Raw genomic sequence first — 25,681 nt, forward strand, 5'->3', positions numbered from 1 at the left:
TATGCCTTCTGAACTCTTGTCTTCCTTTTACCCAGAACCACACCTTTTCAAGATGGCACAATGAGTTTGGAGATAGAATACAGCTTTAGTGCAAAGCAAAATTAACCACCTCCCTTGGGGTGGAACCCACAATCCTGGCTCCCTTCCTTTCTACCACATTCTAACCAATCATACAAATATTTACTCACCACACAGGAGGTCTTCTAAATAACTGTCTCCAGGGAACCTTTTTCTGCTTGGAAATGGAAAAGCCTTTTGCCAAAATTCCCAAAGACATTACAAGTTCTGGAGGAAAGAAATACTTAAAAGCAAATCTTCATTCAGTATCATTGAATATACCATACTCACTTGGAATTAATGGAGCTCATTTCCAATAAGTATATTTATTGTATATAAAATATAATTGTATAACCCCCAAAGCATGGGAATCAGTCAATCCTTGCAGGATGTCTTTGAACACTGTACATTTAGTAGAAATGAATACCCTCATTCACTTATTCAGACTGTATTTGCTGAGAACTTATCATGGAACAATAAAACAGTCCTCTCATGGCATTCATATTTGTCCCTAATTCGAGCCACCCACAAGGAAGAAAAAAAATCAAGAAAAGTGAAACCAATCACTTTATAAAAACGGTCTTACTCCAAGACCACAAAGACTAGAGTTGGGCCTTGTTTCCCAACCTTTAACTAACCTTTTCACAGCAGATGCGATCTGATTTGGTTTTGAGATATCCTAAAAACATTTATTTTTATCCAGTCACTTATAAAAGCGAACTTTTCATTCCATATTTGGTAAATTTAGAGGAAGGGAACCAAACCTGTGATTGAAATTTGTATAGGAAACTTCTAGGTAAAGAAACTTCCTCTAACCATACAGGCTGCAACTTAACTGTGAAAGAGTTATTCAGAGCACAAAACAGTTAAGTGGCTTGCCCAAGACCATACAGCCAGTAAGTTCAAACAAGGGCTTGAACTAGTCTTCTGGGCTTTAAGGACTTGAACCTAAGTCTCCTGAGCTTCAAAGCCAACTGTCTGAGTTATGAAAACTCAACTAAATTTAACTTTTTTTTTTTTTGAGAGTTCTAGAAAGTTTCTTTTGTAGGACAAATTGAAGTGTCTGGCTCCAAATGAAAAGTTATCTTGTTACAAAGCTAAAAGACTCTCTTCCTGATGAACTCTTTTATGAACTCTTCCCACACAAGGAAGGCACTGTGTCACTTTAATACTTTTCCTTTCAGATGCTAACCAATTTTAATGGAAAAATGGTAGCTGGACCACAAAAAACTACTCCTGAATACAAAACTCATAATTTTGGAAAACAAATGCTAAAGATTGTTATTATTTATAATTGGGAAAGATGAAATACAAAAAACATTTTGCATAATTGCACATGTATGATCTAGATCAGATTTCTTACTATGTCAGGGAGGGAAAGAAGGCAAGAATTCAGAATTCAGAGTTTTAGAAAACTAATGTTAAAAAGTATCATATGTATATATATACACACAAGGAACCACTTAAGAAGCTGTCTCAGAATCTGTTTCTGGAGAAGAGTCATCTTGAGAAATACCTTTTTTCCTCAGCAGGTATCTGTACATAAAATAGACCCAAATCAAAGTGAACACACCAGAGAAGTAAAAGACACTCTGCCAGCCATACCATTCCAAGAGGAGAGAGCCAGCTCCTCCAATCACCAGGGTCCTGAAACAAAAGGAAAAGAAGGGATAGTAGTTATAAAAGTCACTAAATTGTTCATACCCACTGACCTAGTAATCCTGTTACTTGAGACATATCCCAGAAAAAACAATATATAGATCAAGAATCAGAGCATACTTCTAATAGTTGCAACAACAACAACAACAAAAAACCCACAACCCAACTCTAAAAACAAAGAAGATGTCCCTGGATTGTGGGAAGGCTGAATAAATTGAGGTATATAAAGGTAATAGGACATTATCATTATCCTTGTAAGACATGATGAATATGGGGAATTCAAAGAAACATGGAAATATCTGTAGGAGCTGACTAGAATCAAAAGAAAAATATATGAATTGTCTAAAATAACCTTGTGGGCAGTGATGTGGCTTAGTGGATAGAATGCAGGGCTTGAAAGCAGGAAGACATCTTCTGGGGGCAAATCTGGTCTCAGACATTTACTATCTGCATGACCCTGGTGTCAAGTTACTTCACCTTGTTTGCATCAGTTTCCTCATCTATAAAATAAGCTGCAGAAGGAAATGCAAATCACTCTAGCATCTCTGCCAAGAAAAGCCCAAATGGAGGCACAGAGTCAGACAAAACTGAAGCAAATGAACAAAAGATAACACAGCTGAACATCAGTCAAATTCTATAACCAATACAGGTCTGAGGGAATAGATGATGAAATACCCTTCCCTCCTCGGGGTTGAATGCTGAATATTTCAACTTGAGACTGTCATATGGTTGTTCAGTCTTTCAGTTGTGTCTGACTCTCCATGAGCCCATGTGCCATAACTATCTCTGGGGTTTTCTTGACAAGGATAATGGAACTGTTTCCCATTTCCATCTCCAGTGGATCCTTTTGTTAGGCAATTAGAAGTTAAGTGATTTGCTCAGGGTCACAAAGCTAGGAAGTGGTGGAGGCTAAAAAGATCAGTCTTCTGGAGTCCAGGTCCAACGCTCTATCTACCAAGTCACCTAGATGCTATTAAGTTTGACATCCTAGTTAAAGTTTTGGGGATGTTTGGATTTTCATTCAATTTCTCTTCTCTGTGTACTCCTGAGGCTCACACTTAAAGAGATCATTAGTACAATATTTCTCACCTATTCCTCCACCCTTAGCTACATTCCAATTTTAGAAAAGGGAGCCAGGGAAAGCCCAAAGGTGAGAATGAGGAGGGAGGGTATTCTAAACATAGGAGTTAGAGTCAAAATGCATGAAGTCAGGAAATGGGGAGTATCTTATTTAAGAAATAATAATAAAAAATAATAATTTTAATAATACCTAGAAGACCAATGGCATTGGATCACAGAGTGTGTGGAAGGGGGCAAACTCCAAGGAGACTAGAAAGGCTGGAAGGGGCCAGATTATGACAGGCTTTAAATGCTAAGCAGAAGAGACAGCTCTGTGTCTCAGTGGATTAAGAGCCAGTCTTAGAGAAGGGAGGTCCTCAGATACTTCCTAGCTGTGTGACTCTGGGAAAGTCACTTAACACCCATTGTTTAGCCCTTACTGTTCTTTTGTCCTAGAATTGTTACTAAAACAGAAAGTAAGGATTTTTTTTTTTAAAAACTTAAGCAGAAGAATTTATATTTGATTCTAGTGGGTGGTAACAGAAAGTACCTGAAGCTTATTGATAAGAAGGGTGACACAGTCATACAAGTGAAGAATGAAGATAACACTGAAGTTAAAGGATATGAACAGGCAGTTTTCAAAAGAAGAAATCAAAGCTATCAATAGTCACATAAAAATGCTTACAAACATTAATAATTACAGAAATCAAATTAAAACAACTTTGGTACTACTTCACATTTATCAGATTGGCTAATAGAATAACAGAAAAGGAAAATGACAATTGCTGAGTGGATGTATATGGAAAAATAGGGATACTAATGTACTGTCAGGGGAGTTGAGAATGGTCCAACTATTTGGAAGAATCATTTGGACATATTCCCAAAGGGACCACTACTAGGTCTGTATCCCAAAAAGATCAAAGAAAAAGGAAAAGAACGCATATGTAAAAAAATATTAATTTTTTTGAACCCACATCTAATTCTGTGGTGGCAAAGAAGTGGAAACTGAGGGGATGCCCTTCAATTGTGGGTTGGCTGAAAAAGCTATAGCACATGATTGTGAAGGAATACTATTGTGCTGTAGGAAATGAAGTGGATGGTTTCCAAAAAACCTAGGTATGATATATATATATATATACACACATATGTATGTATATATATATATGATGCAAAGGTAAGTGAGCAAAACTAGAAGAACATTGTACACAGTTACAACAATACTATAATGACTATCAACTGTGAAAGGCTTAGTTATTCTGTTCAATCAATGATCCACAACAATTCCAAAGGTCTCAGAATAAAAAATAAAATGCTATCCACCTCTGGAGAGATGGATTCTAAGTATAGAATGAGGCATGTTTTCTTTCATTTTTAAATTTTTGTTGCTTTTTTTCTTTCACAGCATTGCTAAAGTGGAAACAGGTTTCGCATGACTTCATATGAATAATGGGTATCATACTTCTTGCCTTCACAATGAGTGAGGAAGAAAATTCAGAAGTTAAGATAATTATTAAAATCTTTATTTAATTAAAAAAAACTGAAAGACCACACTGAAGTTGCAAGTCTACGAAGCTGGGAGAATGCTGTTGTTGACCAAAATAGTAAAATTTGGAAGAGGGAAAGATCAGGGGGAGGAAGAAATAATAAGTTCAGTTTTGGACACAGTGAATTTTAGATGTCCATAGGACGTCTAGACCTCCTATTGGCCGTAGGTGATACAAGATAAAGTCTGGAGAGATAGTAGGGCTGTACAAATAGATGTGAAAATCATCTGTATAGAATAGATAATTGATTCCAAGGGAGCTGATGAGATCACCAAGTAAGAGAGTACAGACAAAGAAGTGAACAGGGCCAGGACAGAGCCTTAAGAAATTTCCATGATTAGTGGGCATGACTTAGATAAAGATCCAGCAAAGGAAGGTAAGAAGGAATGGTTGGACAGGTAAGAGGAATTCAGGGGAGAGCAGTGTCACAAAATCCTATAGAATAGAGAATTTTCAAGAAAAGAGGATGATCAAGTATAAAAGACTAACACTAAGTATCAGACACTTTACTAAGAACTTTATAAATATATATGATCTCACTGGATCCTCAAAACAACCCTGGGAAGTAGGTGCTATTATTATTTCCATTTTAGAGATGAGGAAATTGAAGTAAACAGCAGTTAAATGACTTACACAAGGCTGTAGGTGTAGTAAGCATCTGAGGTCAGATATTAACTCAGGTCTTCCTGACTTCGTTTCCTGTCTCTCTATCCACTACTCTACCCAGCTGCTCTTCAGAAAGGTAAGAAGTCTGAGGTTGAATACTGAGAAAATGCCACTAGATTTGGCATTTAAGTTATCATTAGTAATTTTGGATCAAGCTGTTTTAATTGGTGAGATTGGAATCCAGGCTGTGGAGAGTTACAAAAAGAGTAAAAAGAAAGGAAAAAGAGGCCCCAATAGCAAATTCTTAATCATGAAAGAGAAGAGAGAGATAGGATGATAGCTAGCAAGGACAGTCAGATCAAGTTAAGGCATTTTTTTTTCTTAAAGGATGGAGGAGACATGGACATGTTTGTTGGAGCAAAGAAGCATCTAGCAGAAAGGGAGACATTTAAGATTAGGACAAGAATGGGGATGAAAGAGGGAGAAAAGATGGAGAAATCTGGAGAAGATAAGATGGAATAGGTTCAAGGATGCATGAAGAAGGGTTGGTTTTGGCAAGGAAAAGGGCTAATTCTTCATATGATATAGGGATAAAGGAAAAAATTACAAGGGAACACATCGAAGTGATGTGAGATAAGGAGGAGGGGGAAGAGGAAGCTTTTGGTGAATGGCCTCAATTTTTTTCAGTAAACTATATGAAGCAAGGCCCTTAGCTGAAAGGGTAAAAGGAGATGCCATAAAGGCTTAAGGATAGAATGAAAATGTTTGGAAGGACTGCTGTGGTGAGTGTGATAGTGATCAATTTGGGAAATGTAAAAAAAAATATCTTACAGCAGTGAAGGCACAGTTGAAATTATGCAATAAAAATTTGTGGTGGGCCTAGTGAGCTTGGTTTTGTCATTTTCTCCAGTTTCTCTCAGGAACACACAAATAGAGTTGAAGGAAGTAAATGGTGGAAAAAAAGTCAAGTTGGAGACTTTGCAAGGGATGATTGGCACTAGAATTAGGTATGGGGGGAAGGGCTGATGGCCTGACATACACTTGAGAAGTGGAGGAAGTAAAGGGGCAGGGGAGGACATATCAGTCAGAGATGATCAAATAATGGAATTTTGGAATTCATGAACATGAAAATAAAAGATGAGAGGCTTTTAGTGGAATGCAAACTCAATATGAGTCAATAGCATGACATGGAAACCCAAAAAATCTGAAATACTTCAGTTGCATTAAGAAATACATAGCTTTCAGATGCAGGAAGGGTGGGTGGAGGGGAGGGAGGGAAATAAAGTGATTAGTGTAACCAAAAGATAAGTAAATAAATAAAATTAAAATTAAAAAAAAAGGAAATACATAGCTTTCAGGAATAAAAGAAGGTGATTTGCCCTTGTTTGCACCTTTGAGAACTATGTTTAGATGGGAGGGTTGAGGGGAGGGTGTTATATTGATAAACTGGACAACATATAAAGGAAAAGTTGTCACCAGTTCCCTTAAAAAATGTCCTATGAGAATAATTTGAAGGAATTCTGAATGGTTAGTGTTATAAGAAGGGAATTTGTATTTTGATTTGATCAATCAGAAATTTAGACTTCCCTTCCATTTGTTTTGAATTTGGGTCAATCAGCAACCGGGGAATTAATCCCACAGGCACTGCCCCCCTGGGGGGTGTGCCAGGCTAATTGAGGAATTGTTATTAGTTCCTGGTGGGTGATATATAAGAGCTAATGGGTGAAGGGAAGGGCATATAAGGTAAGAACAGGCAGGAAGCAGAAGGGTTGTTTGGTTTTTTTTCTGAGACAGACTCTGGGGGTATTTCTTTACCTCCTCTCTATATTTCCCTCTCTTATTATGTTTATCTTACTATAATAAAGATATTAGAGCTACTAACAGTCTTGTGACTTAAGGGTTAATTTCTATAAATGGCAACACCACATTTTATTATTCTTATAATTTAGTCAAACCCATTCTAACCATTACAGTGTAAAGAGGAAAAGATCTCTTTCCTCAAGAGGATAGGATGTCTATGAAGGCCTGCCATGTGGAAGAGAGATGAAACTTGTTCTTTTTGTCCCCAGAGGGCAGAATTAGGAGTATGAGGTAGAGGTGACAAAGAGACAAATCTGGGTTTGATATAATGAATAACTGCTTATAATAGAGCCATCATAAAGTGGAATTGGGCTGCCTCAGGAGGAAGCAGATTTCCCCTCACTGCAAGACTGAGGAGGGGATTCTTTGTTGAATGTAGGTTGGACTAGATGTCAGGGGAATTCCCTTTCCAGCTGTCAAATTCTGTAAATCTAGAATTAAGAATGTTGGATCTGGAAAACATCTTAAAGACCAAACTCTTATTGACAGATGGAGAAACTCCAGAGATGGAAAATCACTTATTTAAGGTGAATTAGTCACAGAACTCATACTAGAACCCAAGTCCCCCAACTCCCAGATCAGTGTTCAATCCACTGGGCCAACCTGGTGCTGACTAATGTTCTAATGCAAACACCAGAAAAATCTCAAGTTAAAAGAAAAAGTTTGAAGTCTCAGTCAAACCAATATCCAATTCTGCAAAATTATAATAATAGTAAAACCATCTCTAGTTATCCTGTAATAAATTTTTTCTGTTTCTTCAGAACAAAGTATCCTAAGAAGCAAAAGAATGCTGAAATGACTTCCTTCTCCCCCATCCCACCTGTCTTTCTCCATCTGCCTCAGCACAAGGTTATCTGTCTGTGCCCAGAGGAAGGCAGAGGCTGGGCTATTATCCAGTCAAACAAATTAAGCCCTACCTGGAAATCATGTGGAGCTTGTGTTTCTATTTTCCTTGCCCTATGGTACTGCTGCCTCATCTATGCCACAACACATGCTGTCCAAAATTATATCGGGACAGCTACAGAGGGAATTTGAAAAGAAGAGAGGGAGCAAGGAATGACCCATCTCATGTCTCTCAGCACAGATAAAAAGGAAACAGATGAAGCAACAGTCTCCCCCCCAAACCATTTGCCAACTAAAAACCCCAAACCCTCTTGACACTAAGAGAGGGGAATGTGCATAAAGGAACAACATTTCAAAGGGCATGAATAGTTTCAGGAACAAGTCTCTGTTCATCTCCTGGAGCAACAGCCTCAGGCTTCCAAATCCAGAAATGATGCCCTCCAGGATGCCTGTCATCCAGAGATCCAGATGTACCCTGTGTTGATGTCCTTTGTTGCCACAAACAGTCCCTGGTATTTCTTCCCATGTGTCATTCTTGGGAGGCTGAATTGTTCATGGCTCAAATTCAACAGCAGTTTAGCTTGAGGAACATGACACGATGACATGAGCTCATCATCCATTTTTTTCTTTTTTCTCTTCTCCCTATCCCCAATATTATTACTGTGCTAATAGAACCTACCCAAACTGGGAACCTGCACCCACAGTGCTATAAGTGAATGCTCGCTCACTTTCTCGGACTTTCTGAGACAACAGGCTCGTCAAGGCAGGAAAATAAACCCCTGGAACAAAAATAACAAAAACAAACAGACTAATCAGACAAAAGAGAAAGATTAATGCCTTCCCAATCACTCATTCTTTCACTCACTCATTTGACAAACATACTTATTTAATTTGGTTAGATGATTTGCCTTGGAGGATACCTGGGTGGGTCTAACCAGCTCCCCACTCTGAGTGTGGTTAAAATAATCATCATCAACATAACAGAAATTTATATAACACTTTAAGGTTTATCAAGTGCTTTACATATACTATTTCATCTGATATCCCAACAAAACTATGAAGTAGATCCCACATATGCTTGTTATTATAGCTACTTTACACATAAGGGAATCAAATCTTAGAGTAGTTAAATGACTTGCCCATGGCCACAAAGCCAGTAAATGATAGAAACTCTAACAAAGATTTTTTTTTTAATTATAGGTCATGTTCTTTTCTGACCTGAGAAAAGTAGAGAAAATTCATGGAGAGCACAGGAAACTCTAGCACTTGCAAAAAATGGAATGTCTGACCTTTAAAGTGTTTGTGACCTTCAAGTGACTACAAAGGTAGAGAGAATGTCACAGAAGAACTGAGCATGACTGTGAGAAATATGAATGAATATCTGCTCTGCCTCCCTCACAAGGCTGTCATGATATTCAAGACAATGCAAGGATAGTTCTTTGTAAACTTCAGAGTGTTATTCATGTTAGGAATTGTTGCCTCAAGTCATCAGAATGTTTGAGAATAATAATTCTTTATAGGGGTGGAGCCAAGAGAGCACCATAAAGGTAGGGACTTATGTGAGCTCACCTAAATTTTCCTCTAAACAAGGATAAAATATCACCTCAAAACAAATTGTGGTATGGCAGAACCACTAAAAGGATTGGGTGAAACAATTTTCACACTCAAGACAATTTAAAGGTCAGTCTTACTGAGTAAAGGCTCTGGCCAGTGAGCCAGCAGATGGGGACACAGCAGGCTGAGGCTTCCAGAACTCTTAGCTCACAGATGGTAAGAATATCAGACAACTGTTCAGAAGGAATTTACAGGGGACACTGCCAGCACTGGGAGCAGGACTCATTGCATCACCCATATGTAGTTTTGGATCAAAGTTCTAGGGCAAGGAAAAGCACTAATAGAAGTGAGGACCATAGTCACAGGTCCAGGGGAGAAAAGAATGCTTGTGGTCAATCACAGACCATAGCACAGCCCAGAAGAGCAGTAATCACACCTCTCCTCAGATAATACCACCTTGGAAGAACTGAAAACTTATAGCTCCCTGGAATTAGCTCTAAAAATAGCAGAATGGAAAACCAACAGCTTGGAACAGTATATTGTTCACCTCAGAACCAGAGACCAATTTTAATATTAAGGTCAAAGTCAAGAAATAAGCTAGAAAAATGAGCAAGTTATCAAAAACAAACAAAACAAGGAATCTGAACATAGAAAGAGACTATGGTGAAAGAGATTAAAATACAAACTCAGTAGGAGACAAAAAAATCAAAGCAGTTACATGTAAAGCATCAAAGAAAAATGTGTATAAGTGTTATCCTAGAAAAGAATTTCTGAAGAGCTTGAAAAGAATTTTTAAAATCAAACAAGAGAAGTAAAACAAATTGGGAAAAGAAATGAGAATGATGCAAGAAAATTATGGAAAAGTCTCAATAGCTTGGTAAAAGAGACATCAAAAAAAAAAAAATCCTGAAGAAAACTACCCCTTAGAAAAACAATATGGGGCATTTAGGTGGCTCAGTGTGAGAGCCAGACCTAGAGACAGGTCTTAGGTTAAAATCTGAGCTCAGATGCTTCTTAACTATGTGACCCTGGGAAAGTCACTTAACCCCCAGTGCCTAGCCCTTATTGCTCTTCTGACTTGAAACCAATACACATTGATTCTAAGATGTAGGTAAGGGTTAAAAAAGAACAAAATAGGCCAAATGGTAAAAACTGGCACAAAAAATTCACAGAAGAAAAGAATTTCTTTAAAAAGCAGAAATGGCCAAATGGAGCAGACTGTAGAAAAGAATTCCTTAAAAATTAAAATTGAGCAAGTGGAAACTAATGACATCATGAGACATCAAGAAACAAATCAAAATCAAAAGAACGAAAAAAAAAATAGAAGAAAATGTGAATCTCCTACTAGAAAAACAATTGACTTGGAAAAGAGACTAAAAAGAGACAATTTAATTATTAGACCATCCAAAAACCATGATCATCATCTTAATGTCCTAGAATCAGAGATGCTAAAACAGAAATTGAAAGAATCCAGGGGATGTAGCAAAATTGAGACACTAATACACTGTTGAGTAGAGATGTGAACTGATTCAACAATTCTAGAAGGAAATTTGGAGCTATACCCAAAGACCTATAAAACTATGAATACCCTTTGATCCAGTAATGCCAATACTGGGTCTATATTCCAAAGAGATAATAAAAAAGGGGAAAGGACCTATTTATACAAAAATATTTATGGCTGCTATTTTTGTGGTGGCAAAGAATTGGAAATTAAGGGGATGTCCATTAATTGGGGAATGGTTAAACAAATTGTGGTATATAATGGTGATGGAATACTATTGTGCTATAAGAAATGTTAAGCAAGATGATGTCAGAAAAAGCTGGAAAGATCTGCAAGAACAATGAAGAGCAAAATAAGCAGAAATGGGAGAACATTATACAGAGTAAGAGCAATATTGGATGATGATTATCTCTGAAAACTTGGCTACTCTCAGCAATGCAAGGATCTGGGACAATCCTGAAAGATTTGTGACAGGGAATGCTATCCAATTCCAGAGAAAGAAATGTTGATGTCATCTTTCACATCAATATATTTTTGGTTTTATTTTGGGATTTTGGTTATGTATGACTTTGTTCTTACAACAATGACCAATATGGAAGTATGTTTCACATAACAAATGAAAAAAAAAGAAAAAAAAAGAAAGAATCTACCAATCACTTCATGAAAAAGATCCTCAAATGAAAACTTCCAGGAGTATTATAGCCAAATTCCAAAGCTCCCCAGTCAAGGAGAAAATACTAAAAGCAACTGAAGAGAAACAATTCAGATATCATGGAGACAGGATAAAAAAAAAGTCTTAGAAACTTCTACATTAGAGGATCAGAAGGCTTGGAATATGATGTTCAGGAGAGACAAAGGAGCTAGGATTAAAATCAAGAATCACCTACCCAGTAAAACTGAATATAATCCTTCAAGGTAAAAAATGTATATTTAATGACAGAAAACTTTGAAACATTACTGATGAAAAAAAAAGCAACAGTTGAATAGAAAATCTGACTTTCAAATGTAGGACTCAAGAGAAGTATAGAAAGGTATATGTGAAAGAGAAATCATAAGGGATTTAATAAGTTTAAACTGTTTACATTCCTACATGGAAAGATGATCCTTGTAACTCCTAAGAACTCTATCATTGTTAGGGCACTTAGATGTAGTACACATAGACAGAGGGTATGGGAGTGAGTTGATTATAATGAGATGATATCCAAAAAAAACTAAATTAAGGGGTGATAAAGAGAGATACACAGGGAAAAGGGAGGGGAGAGGTAGAATGGGATAAAGTATCTCATATAAAAGAGGCATCAATGAGCTTTTAAAGTGGAAAGGAAGATGGAGGTGAGGGTGGTAGGTAATGCTTGAACCTTACTCTCATCAGAATTGGATCAAAGTGAGAATAACAAACATAATTGGGTACAGAAATCTATTGTACCCTATAGAAAAGTATGAAGGGAGGGGAACAAAAAAAAAGGAGAAACTAATAGAAGGGAGGTGGATTAGTGGTGACAAGGAGCAAAATACTTGAGTAAAGGAGAAAGGAGAGGGAAAGTGAAAGAAATGAGGGAAAGTAGGATGGAGGGAAATACACAATAATCAGAACTGACATGAATGTTAAGAACTCACTGACAAAATGAAAGCAGACCTACAGTTAAAGTAGGTTAAAAACCAGAATCCTATACTATGTTGTTTATAAAAGAAACACATTTGAAGTAGAGAAACATATAGAGAGTAAAGGTAAGGGGATAGAGCAGGATTTATTATGCTTCAGTTGAAGTAGTAAAAAAAAAAAAGCAGAGTTAGCAATTATTATCTCAGACAAAGCTAAAATAAAAATAGATCTAATGAAAAGAGATAAACAGGGAAACTACATTTTACTAAACGGTACCACGGACAATGAAGTTATCAATGCTTATATATGTTCCAAATGGTATAACATCCAAGTTTTTTAAGGAAAAGATAGATGAGTTATAGGAGACAATAGACAGTAAAAATATATTAGTGGGGATCTTAACTTTCCCTTCTCAGAACTAGATCTTTCTAAATAAAAAATAAAAAAAGTTAAGGAGATGAATAGAATTTTAGAAAAGTTAGATATAGACGCCTTTACAAAAAATTAAATAGAAACAGAAATCAATATGCCTTTTTCTCAGTAGTAAATGGCAACTAAACAAAAATTGACCAAATATTAAGGCATAAAAACGTCAAAACCTAATGCAGAAAAGCAAAAATATTAAATGCATACTTTTCAGATCACACTACAATAAAAATTACATTCAATAACAAGCTACAGAAGGAATGCCTATATTACAGAAATTACAGCAATTTCTCATAAAGATCACACATTATGAACCAGAGGAATTTACATTAAGAATGCAAGGTGTAAGAATCTAAATTTAGGATTTATGCCAAATATAAGAATTCTAAAGTAATATTGAAGTTGCTGATTTAACAATATTACAGCTTAAGTCAAAATGACTTTTAGCAGCTTTATTTACAAAGAGGTGGAAATAGTAAAAGTGGAAAAATATAAAAAGCCAGAAAGTACTGCCTAGCTACCAATACCCTAAATTTAATCCTAATGCTCCAGACCAGATATACAAATCCAAAAGCAAATCTCAACAGAATCCAAAGTGCTAATTAGGAAGCCAAAATCTAAAGAACCAGGAGATGCTAAAGAATCCACCGAGAATCTTCAGTCTACACAAGACTAAGACCACCAAGAATCTCACCAGAACTCATGCTGAAGGGAGCATACCACTGAAGCGCCAATGAGTAGAGAGGGTCTCCTCATCGAAGAACCAAGGAAGGAATCACTCCACTCACCACTGCAGGATCCAAAGGAAGATCCAAAGTCTCTTCAATCACCAAGGCAGGCATGACTAAGCCAGAAGATCCAAAGAGAGAAGTCCTGAATCCAGAAAGCCATGGCCTTTTTATACTCCTTTTCCCACATCACTTCCTGTCTCTTCCCCTCTTCACAGGAACCAATCAGCTTCCAAACTGCTTAGCCCTACTCAGGGCTGAACAGTCCCCTTTGGAGGTGAGAGTTTCTGACTTGTGAACTCTTCCACCTAGTGACAGGTCAAGTATTAGAGGTGTTTTCAGTTTTTGATTGATTAATCTAAAGGTTGCTGACTGATCTTCACAAAGGCTGATTCAGTATTAGGAAAACCATCAAAATAAGTGCATATGTAAATAACAAAACCAATAGAAATCATACAATTATATCAAAAGGATCAGAAAAACTTTTGACATATACAACACTAATTTCTATTAAAAACACTGGAAAACATAGGAATACATGGAGATTTCCTTAAAATGATAAGTAGTATCTACCTAAAACAAACTACAAGCATTCTTTACAATAGGGATAAGCTAGAAGTCTTCTCATTAAAATCAGGATAAAGCAAGGATGCCTATCAGCAACACTATTATTCAATACTGTTCTAGAAATGCAATAAGAGAAGAAAAAATAGAAGAAATTAAAATAGGCAATGAACAAGCAACAACTATTACTCATTGAAGATGATATGATGGTGTATACAGAAAGAATCTTAGAGAAACTAGAAAACTATTTGAAGTAATTAAGAACTGTAAACCTTAAAATTTCCCAGACCCTACTTTATAAGATTGTATTAAGACCATTCCCCATTTGGGCAGTGAACTCTACTTAAAGCAGGAATGTGAAAATTCTACTTTACCTACTTGGGTCTGCCCTAGGTGAAGATAAAGTTGTAAACTCTTTTCTGAACAATGAAAAGTACTTAAACCCATACTTTTCTTAAGCTAAGTACCTATAAAGGTAAAGCAACTTGTGAATTTACAAGGAACAAAGAACTGGAAAACTTACTCAGAGCTTTCCTGGTGTGAATTACTCAAAAATCCATACCTTCTTAGGTGTGGACTAAGAATGGGCGGTCCTTTAGAAACATCTACAGTGATTGGTAGATGTAAGGACTTAGGGGAGGTGACAGAGGAGATTTTGCCCTTAAAAATAAGAGCTCAGAGAAGAGCTGGATCTGATTCTGAGGGAGCTCATTTTGAGAAGACTCATTCAGGGATCTCACAGAACTTTAGCAAGGTTGCTGGATATAACATAAATCTACAAAAATCACATGCATTTCTATATGTCATCAACAAAAGTCCAGCAGCAAGAGATAGAGAAATTTCATTTAAAAGAACAATATAAAATACCTGCCAAGGCAAACACAGGAACTAAATGAACACAATTAAAAACTCTTTTCATACAAATAAAATCAGATCTAAACAACTGGAAAAATATTAATTGCTCATGAGTAGGCCATGACAATATAATAAAAATGACAATTCTGCCTTAAGTAATTTATTTATTCAATGTTATTCAAATCAAACTACCAAAATTATTTTATAAAGTTATAAAAAAAACCAAAACTCATCTGGAAGGACAAAAGGTCAAGAATGTTAAGGAAATCAATTGAAAGAAAGAGGCCTTGACATACCAGATCTCAAATAACATTATAAAAAAGGAGTAATAAACAAAACAACCTAGTAGTGGCTAAGTAGATTGGGACATCAGTGGAATAGATTAGGTATATAATACACAATAGTAAGCAATCCAGTGTTTGATAAACCCAAATATCTAAGCTTTTGGGTTAAGAACTCACTATTTGACAAATATTGCATCTCACATCATATACCAAGCTAAGGTCAAAATGGGTACACAATTTAGACATAAAAGATGATATCATAAGCAAATTAGGAGAATATGGAATAGTTTACCAGTCAGATCTAAAAATAAGAGAAAAATTTATAACTGAACAAGAGATAAAGAGCATTACAGATATAAAATGCATAATTTTGATTATATTAAAAAGGGTTTGCACAAACAAAACCAATGGAGCCAAGATCAGAAGAAGAAAACTAGGTACAAATTTTATACTGTTTCTCTGATAAAGGCCTCATTTTTCAAATTTATAGAGAACTGAGCCAAATGTATAAGAATGCAAGTCATTACCCAATTGATAAATGGTCAAAGGACAGGCAGTTTTCAGAAGAAGAAATTAAAGCTCTCTATGGTCATATGAAAAAAGGTTCTAAATCACTACTGATTAAAGAAATGCAAAATTTTATTTGTTTTTTATTTATTTTTGAAAATTTTATTTAGTCAATTTAGAACATTTTTACTTGGTTACAAGAATCATATTTTTTCCCTCCCCTTTCCCCACCCCTTCCCATAGCTAATGTGCAATTCCACTGGGTTTTACATGTGTCCTCAATCAAAACCTATTTCCATGTTGTTGATGTTTGCACCAGGATGATCATTTAGCCTACATCCCCAATCATATCCCCATAGACCCATGTAATCAAGCAGTTGTTTTTCTTGTGTTTCTACTCCCAGTTTTTCCTCTGAATGTGGATAGTGTTCTTTCTCATAAATCCCTCCGAGTTGTTCTGGATCATTGCATTGCTACTAATTTGATTGTGCCACAGTGTATCTGTCTCTGTGTACATTGTTCTCTTGGTTCTGTTCCTCTCACTCTGCATAAATTCCTAGAGGTCATTCCAGTTCACATGGAATTCCTCCAGTTCATTATTCCTTTCAGCACAATAGTATTCCATCACCAACAGGTACCACAATTTGTTCAGCCATTCCCCAATTGGAGGGCATCTCCTCATTTTCCAATTTTTTGCCACCACAAAGAGCGCAGTTATGAATAAAGAAATGCAGATTTTTAAAAGAGCTATCACCTCACACCTATAATATCAACTAATATGACAGAAAAGGAAAATGTTGGAGTAGATGTGGGAAAATTAGGGCATTAAGCACTGCTGATGGAGATGTGAATTGATCCAACCATTCTAGAGAACAATTTGAATCTACTAGGTCTATATCCCAAAGGGTTAAAAAAAAAGAAGAAAAGGAAAAAGAAAAAGACCAAAAATATTTAAAACAGTTCTTTTTATGATTTGATTTATCTAGATCTGATAGAGGAAGGTTCAGGTCTCCCACTAGTATAGTTTTACTAATTATTTCCTCCTTCAATTCCACTAGTTTCTCCTTTAGAAATTTGGATGCTATACCATTTGATGCATACATGTTGTTTACTGATATTTCCTAATTGTCTATACTGCCTTTTATCAGGATATAGTTACCTTCCCTATCCCTTTTAATCAGATCTATTTTTACTTTGGCTTTGTCAGATATCATGATTGCATCTCCTGCCTTCTTTCTCTCAGTTGAGGCCCAATAGGTTTTGCTCCAATCTTTAATTATAACCTTGTGAGTGTATACCCACCTCATGTGTGTTTCTTGTAGATAACATATGGTAGGATTTTGGTTTCTAATCCACTCTATTTGTTTTTGTTTTATGGGTGAGTTCATCCCATTCACATTCAAAGTTTTATGATTGCCACTTGTGTATTCTCCAGTATTTTGATATCCTCTCCTAGTTCTGTCCTTTCTTCTTTTGCTATATCCTTTTAAACCAGTGGTTTGCTTTTAATCAGTCTCCCTAATCTCCACCCTTAATATGCTTCCTTTTCTTCCCCCTCCCTTTTTGTTCCCTTCTTACTTTTTTTATCATGTTAAGTTCCCTCTCTATTTCCCTACGTTTTTATACTCCCCACCTCCCCTACACCCCTTAATTTTCCCTTCTCACTTTCCCTGAAGGGTAACATAGAATTCAATACCCCAATGGATCTAGATGCTCTTCCCTCTCAGAATTGATTTCACTGAGAGTAAGGTTTAAGTATTACTTATTAGCACTGTAAAGATTAAAATTAGGGAATATGGGGAGACTGAGGCAGGTAGAAATTAGTTTCTCTCTTCAAGGAGTATTATATTTTTTAGAGGTTTATTAAGGATTAAGGATTAAAGAATATACAAGTAAGAAACATGTGCCTAGGCCAGAGGCCTAGACAAAATAACCTCACATTACGCAAGAGACGCGTCTGCTCCAAAACGGAAGTCCAAAAGAGCGCCCAAAACCCTTTGCCACCAGCTTAAATCCTTCCTTGATCTCGGCCCACCTCAGAATTCCCGTGAGATTACAAAGCATTTTGGGGAAGTGGAGCAAAGGCTTGTGGGGATTGTAGTCCTGTATTCGAGTCTATTTTTTACAGCACTCTCTTCCTCTCCTTCTTATAAGAGTATTCTTCCCCTTCCCTTCCCATGCATATCTTTGTGTGATAAAGATTATCCGATTTATCTTATTTCTTCAAGTATCTCTTGGTGTCATTTTCAATTCCCCCCTCCCTTTTTCTTTTTTTTGCGTATCAGCTTATATCGCTTAAAACAGTTCTTTTTATGGAGGCAAAGATTTGAAAATTGAGGAATGTCCATCAATTGGGGCATGGCATGACTAAACAAGTTGTGGAATATGATTGTGATGGAATATTACTGTGCTATAAGAAATGATGAGCAAGCATTTCAAAAAATTCTGGAAAATACTATGGTATAAGGAAAGATGAGTGGGATAATTTCAGAAAGAACTGGGGGGACCTTTGTTAACTCATGCAGAGTGAAATAAGCAGAACAAGGAGGATGTTATACACATTAACTGCAATATTGTAGAATGATCAAAAGTGATAGACTTTGCTACTAACAGCATTACAATGATCCAGGACAATTCTGAGGGACTCATGAAAAAGAATGCTATCCACGTCCAGATAAAGAACTATTGAAATAGGAATACAGATGAAAATATATGATTTATCATTTGTTTATTTGGATATATGTTTTGGAGTAGTGGTTTTTTAAGATTATTCACTCATAGAAATGAATAATATGGAAATATGATTTGAGTGATAATACATGTATAACCCAGATGGCTTGTCAGCTCTGGGAAGGGGGAGGAAAGAAGAGAGGGAGATAATATGGATTTATATAGTTTCAGAAAACTTATGTAGAAATTTATTAAAATAAAAAATTCACATAAAAATAATAAAAATAAAATTATATGGAAATGTGTTTTACATGATTATAGGTATAACTGAAAAAACATAATTGAGGATATTAGTAGCAAAAGTAATAAAAATCATATGATTATTTTTTAAAAAAGAAAAATATGGGAAGACATATGAATTAATTCAAAATGAAATGAGCAGAACCAGGAAAAAATTATACACAGTAAAAGCAATATTGTTGTAAAAATTATACACAATAACAGCAATAATGAACAACTGTGAATAACTTAGCCATTATCAACAATACAATGATCTGTAACAATTAATTCTAAAAGACATATGATAAAAAATGTTATCCATCTCCAGGAAAAGAAGTGATAGAATCTGAATTCAGATCAAAGAATACTTTTTTAAACTCTTTTTTCTTTTGTTTTGCTTTGGTTTTGTTCTACGTTTTCTTTTACAACATGACTAATATGGAAATGTGTTTTTCATGACTGCATATGTATAACCTAATATCAAACTGTTGGCCTTTTTAATGTTGGGGATGTGAGGGAGAGAGATTTTGGGATTCAAAATTTTGAAAAATAAGTGTTAAACATTGTTTTCACATGTAATTGGAAAAAAATAAGACTTCAAATAATAATAATAATATTAACTTCTTATATTTGGACACTATTTCCTATGTATTTTCTCACTTGTTTACCACTACACATTCATTCCCCCTTTGTGTTGTGAATCTTAAAAATTCTCAGACCCTACTTCATAAGATTTGGTCAAGACCATTCCCCATTTTAAACAATGAAGGTACTTGATCAAGGATGTGAGAACTCTACTCCACCTATACTTAAGCATACTTTAGGGGAAGATAAAGTTGTAAACTCTTTACTGAACAATGAAAAACACTTAACCCATACTTATAGTGAGGCCAAGCACTTAAGCTAAGTCTATTTTTAGATCTAATAGAAAGGGGTGCTAAGTACCTATGAAGGTCAAATTAATCACTAAAAGGTCAAGCAACTTGCAAACTTGCAAGGGGCAAAGAGGTGTGAACTTACTCAAAAGTTTAGTCTACTCAGGTGTGAATTATTCAAAAGTTTAGTTTACTCAGGTGTGAATTAAGAATGGTCAGTCCTTTGGAAACCGTCTACTGTGATTGGTAGATGTGAGAACTTAGGGGAGGTGACATAGGAGAAAATTCTCTTTAAAAGGAGCTCAAAAGAGGTCTCTGGGTGATTCAGCTTGCCAGAGCTGCCTTGAAGGGCAGTGGTGGCTGGCTGAAAATTCAGTTTGCCAAAGCTGAATTGGAGCTCGGACTAGTTGGAGTAGCTGGGTCTCTCTGAACACTAGAATCTTGCTTGGGACAAATCTTGTGGTGAGTGGATTAAAGAGTGAATGATCTCTCTTAGGGCTTAGGCCGAGGCTGACCTAAGCTGGCCTACCCCTTTTCTCTTTATTTCCTCTCTCCCTTTCATTAATTCCTTAATTTGTATTAATTAAAATCTCCATAAAAACCCAGCTGACTTGGGTATATTTCATATTTGGGAATTTTTCCCTGGCGACCACTTTATATTTGATTTAACTCAAGACAATATCTTAAAACCATATTTCCGTGGTCACAGTTTATACCAACCACTCTTTTAATTATTACAGTGTTCAATAGTAGGGAGTTTACTACAAAAGCTATATAGATTAACAGGTGGGATAGCCACTCATATATACTCTTTGCGTGGGTTTAGTCTTGCATTCTGTTTGGCTTTATGGGACCTCAGAGACTAAAAAAGAGAAAAAGGGGAGGGGGGTCAAATAAAGAACAGTTGCCTCTTAGAGACTCACCTTGAAACAGCCCCATGAGTATTCGGGAGAGAGTCATAAAGACCAAGTGGGCACTACTGATGTGGGAGAGCAATGGGGTAACAGCTGTGATGAAACCCCAAGCTGATGCTGAGATCAAGATGACTTTGTCTCCTCCAATCCTGGAAGAGAGAGGAGATGGAATTTACATGGGAAGAGGATGGCACAAAGGAAGAGGAAGAAATGGAGGAAGATCACTCTTTTTTCCCTCTGACTTCTCTTTCAATCTGTCTTTTCTTGCTTTTCTCTTTCCCATTATTTTTCTCCTTCCCTTCTCCCTCTTCTCTTGCTTTTTTCTCTGATTTCTCTCTTTCCCCTCCCTCCAACTTTCTTCCTGTCCTTTTCTCTGCTCCATTTCTCTTTTCTCTCTCTCTCTTCCACTTTTTCATTATTCGCTCTCCCTCCTTCCCCCTTCTCTTGCTTTTCTCTTTCACTTTTGTCTCTCCCTCTCTCCCATTCCTCTCTCCTTTTCCCTCTCTTTTCTCTCTCTCCCTCTTCACCTTTTTGCTTTGCTCTTTCTTACTCTTACCCTCTCTGTCCCTTTTTCTTCTCACCTCCTTGCCCCTCTACCCCTTCTTTCTCCCCTTTCCCTTCCATTTCTCTTTCTGTCTCCTCTCCTCCCTTTTTCACTCTGTCCTGTGGTATACATGGTTAAAATGACAAATATGAAGAATTCAGAGATACATTGGGAAGATTTGGATGAAATGAGGCTAAAGAAACACCAAGACAATAATATACATGAATACAATGTGATAATGAGATATAAAAGCATTTGAAATGTGATGAATTGTGATTCTCTCAGTCCTAGAGAAGTGATAAAGAAAAGTACCTTCTTCCTCTTGGTTCCTCTGTCTTTTGGCCTTTATGTATGTATGTATGTATGTGTGTGTGTGTGTGTGTGTGTGTGTGTGTGTGAGAGAGAGAGAGAGAGAGAGAAAGTATGTGTATAGATGGATACATTTCCTACATTACAAGGTAGGGGTTTAATGTTCAGGATTAAGGAATTATGAGGGAATGACTGCAACATAAAGAGAAAAGGTGACAATAAAACTTTTTTAAGAGGAACTAGAAGAGAAGTTCACAGTTGATATGTCACAGCAGGTGAAGCCTTCTATTAGTCAAAACCACTAAACATCCAAGAAAACCAGTAAATGAAAGAGTCTACAACTCTTCTGCCCTTTTACTTACTTAGGTTCCTTCACTTATCTTTTCCTAACAAGATCTAAGAAACTGACTTTGATCCCTTAACTTATATTTGCTCTGAATTATGAGGATAACTTCTCTATGTATCTATCTGGAATCCTTTCTCTTTCATTACAATTAAAAAAGAAAAATGACTATTTCTTTCTTCTACATAATTCTCTAACCATTTTTTTCCTACTTACTAAATATTAACTAAACTAAAGGCAAAGTTCCAGATTCATTCCTTAAGAAATGTGGGGGAAGTGGGGGGGGGGCAGAGAAGAGAACAAGGATGAGGGGAATTATATGATACCAAACACAGGGAACATTCAAAGTGGGAAAAAGTGAACTCACCGATCCCCAAGGTGGCCTCCCATTATCTGAGTTAGGCAGTAACCCCAAAAGAAGCTACTCAATAAGATCCCAGACTGCTTCTTGTTCCAACCAAAATCTTCATTCATTGAGACAGCACAGATGGGCATAGAGACCCGGGCACAGTATAGAAGACATGTCCCCAGGAGTAACATCACAGTCCAAACCTGGCATTCAGGCCTAGGAAAAGCACCATGAAAGCAGTCAGATTATCAGGAGAGCTCACCCAAGTGGGAAAGGGAATTTTTTTATTCCCTTTTTCTATTTTAAGTTAATCAATCAGGAACTTGAAGTAGCCCTACTTAACATTTAGTAAGTCACTAACAAAGAGAGTTCACAATTACTTAGTCATTAACACTTAGTCCTAAAAAAACCACAAACACTGTTCCCTCCCCCCAAGTGGTAGGCAAATTGGGAGACTTTGATTGGTTCCTGAGATGTGTTAGACTGGCCCACAGTGAAAGGAAGGAGAAGCCAGAGAGATAGTAAGTGACATGGAGAAAATTGCTTATAAAATCCTGCAAGGACATTCTGATTCACTTTTTCTGCCTTAGTGGCTCTTGATGAGGGAGGACTTCTGTGTTGGTGTATTTGTGTTGGAGGGATTCTTTTGTCTTGGACTTCTGCATTGGAGATGATTCTTGTCAGGAAAATAGACCCCTACTCCCATATACTTGATTGGATTTTTAGTGATAGTAATAGGTTTAAGATAATCAGTATTGTGAATCTAAAGTGATTAGTGTAAATTCCATTAATATCTTAATACAATCATTAGAATTCATGATTTTAACAAGAATTCAAGGACAAATTTCCTCATATTCATCATTCCTTACAGTAGCAGGCTATTTGGCATTCAATTCAACAGAAAATGTTTAAGCCCTTAGTCTATGCGAAATATTCTATAGTAATCTGGAAAGGATACAGTCTAGATAACATTTCCTGCCTTCATGGAGCTTACATTCTAGTGTAAAAAATAGACTCGAATACGGGACTACAATCCCCACAAGCCTTTGCTCCACTTCCCCAAAATGCTTTGTAATCTCACAGGAATTCTGAGGTGGGTCGAGATGGAGGAAGGATTTAAGCTGGTGGCAAAGGTTTTTGGGTTCTCTTTTGGATTTCCATTTTGGAGCAGAGGCGTCTCTTCCATTATGTGAGATGATTTTGTCTAGGCCACTCTGGCCTAGGCACGTGTTTCTTATCCTGTCTTTTCTTTAATCCTTAATAAACCTCTAAAAAATATAATACTCCTTGCAGAGAGAAACTAATTTCTACCTGCCTCAGTCTCCCCATATTCCTAAATTTTAATCTTTACACTAGCAAAGAATAAGGACACAAATGCAAACAATTATGATGCAAAAAATTACAGAGTAAGTGAATAGGAAAAGTGCCAAGCAGAGTGCTTTGTGAGCTGAGGTTGTGCTCCTCTGTTAAAGATTGGACATGTCAAAGACCTCATGGAGAAGATGCTTAAGCTGAGCTTTAAAGGATGAAGATGATGGGGCACACTAAGCAGCTCTGAAGACATGCAGTTCAATTTGGGTGGAGGGTATTTTAAGTAGAGGATAATAAAATAAGCTAAATCTTAGGTAAAAGGTATAGAGGACACTAAACTGTGAAAGGCTCTAACTGCCAGATTGACTTCAAATTGTACTCTATAAGAAATGAGGAAGTATTGAGAGCTAAGTATCTTTTTTTATTTAAACCCTTTTTAAAAAAACCCTTATGGGGAAGCAGGGTAAAAAGAAGAAGGTAAGGGTTTTTAAAAAATAAATAAACAAATAATAGAAAATAAAAAAACCCTTACCTTCTGTCTTACAAAAAAGAGTTGCTATTAGGGCAGCTAGGTGGTTCAATAGATAGAAAGCCATGCCTGGAAACAGGAGGTCCTGGATTCAAAGTATCATTTCCAAGGCAGAGGAGAAGTAAGGATTAGGCAACTGGGATTAACCAGAGTCAAGGAAGTGTCTGAGGCCAAGTCTGAACCCAAGACCTCTTATCTCCAGGCCTCGCTCTCTATCCAGGGAGCCACCTAGTTGCCCCAAAGTAGCTTTCTAATAATATCCATTATGCAGTTTCTCTAATTAGGATCGTTGCTAATAATTGTCACTAACACTGTAAAATCGTTATTCTATACCTAACAAGCATCAACAAAAATTATCCAATTAAAAAATTAATTAAAAATACATAGTCATAAACTCCAAATAATCTATAATTTTCTAAAGCAATGTGAAGGCAGAGCCAAGACGGACAAATAGGAAGAACAGTCCAAATCTACCCCCAAGATTTCTCCACATAGATCTAAAAAATGTACCAGATGAAGGTCTAATTGGGAAAACCAAGAAAATGTCAGAGTGAATCATTTTTCCAGTCCAGGTCATCAAAAGAAGGTCGAAAAGTCAGAGGGAATGTAGTCCAGAATGCAAGAAGAGGCTGTGCATCAGGATAAGAAGAGGTTCCAACTTTTGGCACAAAAAAATCTTTATTTTGTGCAGGATAATAGGAACCAACTGACAGTTCTGTTAATCACTACCCAGTTCTGAGTCCCACTGAGGAAGAAACCTATGCCTAGAGGTGATGCTTAAGAGGCTGTGAGGGCCCTAAACTATTTTTCAAAAAGAAGCTCTGATATGAGCAGAGTCTCAGTTGTAGCCTTCAGCCCAAATAACCATGAGTCCCTGTCTATTTATATTTATTTTTATTTATATCCCCAGTTCTGCCAAGCCCTCCATTACAGTACCTGGTGGGTAAAAGATGCCTGGATCACTTTCAAATGGGCAGTTGGTTTGAAATAGCCAAACATCATGTGTTTTATAAGGGAAGGAATGTGGACTGGAGACTTCTCACTCAGGAATATTTTTTTTTTTAATTTCCTTTCACAGAGATGTCCTAGGAACTGGCTAGAAGAAGGCTCAACTGAATCAAACAGGAAGGAGAAGTATGAAATGTGGAAGTTTCAAAAAAAAAAAGAAAGACTAATTTCAAAGCAGAAGCAATCTACCTCAATTGAGCTATATGCATCTCAGGGAGAATCTACATGCTCCCCGCTTTTGAGACCATCATATCACAGTTTCCCAGGGCAAAGAAATTAAAAACCAAGAATCTCCTCAGGTATTATAGAACTGAGGAGTGACTTCTGTATTTCTGCTGTTATATATAACCAAAAGTTGACCCACCCTATAGTAACTGTTACAGGAAAGGGGCCTTGGGTAATCATTACTTCCGTTTTTCTGGTAATTAAATTTTTATTGGAGCAATTCATATATCTAGACAATAAAAAGAACTAAAGAACTTACTCTGAATGGTGGCTGTTTCTCTAGGATCCAAAATAAATAAATACTCATTTTTTTTTTAAAATCTAGACATGGAAATTTTTTAAACATCTTTTTTTGTATTTTTTCTGGAAAGAGGAGAGATATATTGGGAAATGTAGGCTATATAAAACAAAATGTTTGAACAAAAGAAAAAGTTTACAGGTGGACAGAAAAGGTTCCAATTACTCATTTTCAATCACTCTCTGTAGGACAAAGTGAATGGGTCAGGTCATTCTTCTGGGAGTTTAGTTGTTACTATTGTTGTTAAATATTGAGAAAGGAATATAAAAATGAGAACATCAAATAAGCAAGGCCTTGCCCAAACAAAACATATTAATTCTGACCCAAACCAATATGTAATACAGGTAATTAAGCCTTTACTAATACCAGCTTATATT

At 36.4% G+C, this 25,681-nt stretch overlaps 1 protein-coding gene across 3 annotated transcripts in view; it reads right to left on the reverse strand.

Moving 5' to 3' along the window:
- SLC17A9 (solute carrier family 17 member 9) overlaps nucleotides 1–25,681 on the reverse strand; it is a 49,610-nt gene that overhangs the window by 9,694 nt on the left and 14,235 nt on the right. For all 3 annotated transcript variants that reach the window (XM_001376406.4, XM_007475577.3, XM_056812866.1), the window contains 5 exons: nucleotides 21,952–22,149; nucleotides 20,398–20,537; nucleotides 8,308–8,407; nucleotides 1,574–1,704; nucleotides 189–285 (listed from right to left, as the gene is read on the reverse strand). In XM_001376406.4, coding sequence (XP_001376443.4) covers nucleotides 189–285; nucleotides 1,574–1,704; nucleotides 8,308–8,407; nucleotides 20,398–20,537; nucleotides 21,952–22,149 — 666 coding nt within the window. The remainder of the gene's footprint in view (nucleotides 1–188; nucleotides 286–1,573; nucleotides 1,705–8,307; nucleotides 8,408–20,397; nucleotides 20,538–21,951; nucleotides 22,150–25,681) is intronic.

The sequence above is a fragment of the Monodelphis domestica genome, chromosome 1 (assembly GCF_027887165.1).
Source record: "Monodelphis domestica isolate mMonDom1 chromosome 1, mMonDom1.pri, whole genome shotgun sequence".
NCBI lineage: Eukaryota > Metazoa > Chordata > Mammalia > Didelphimorphia > Didelphidae > Monodelphis > Monodelphis domestica.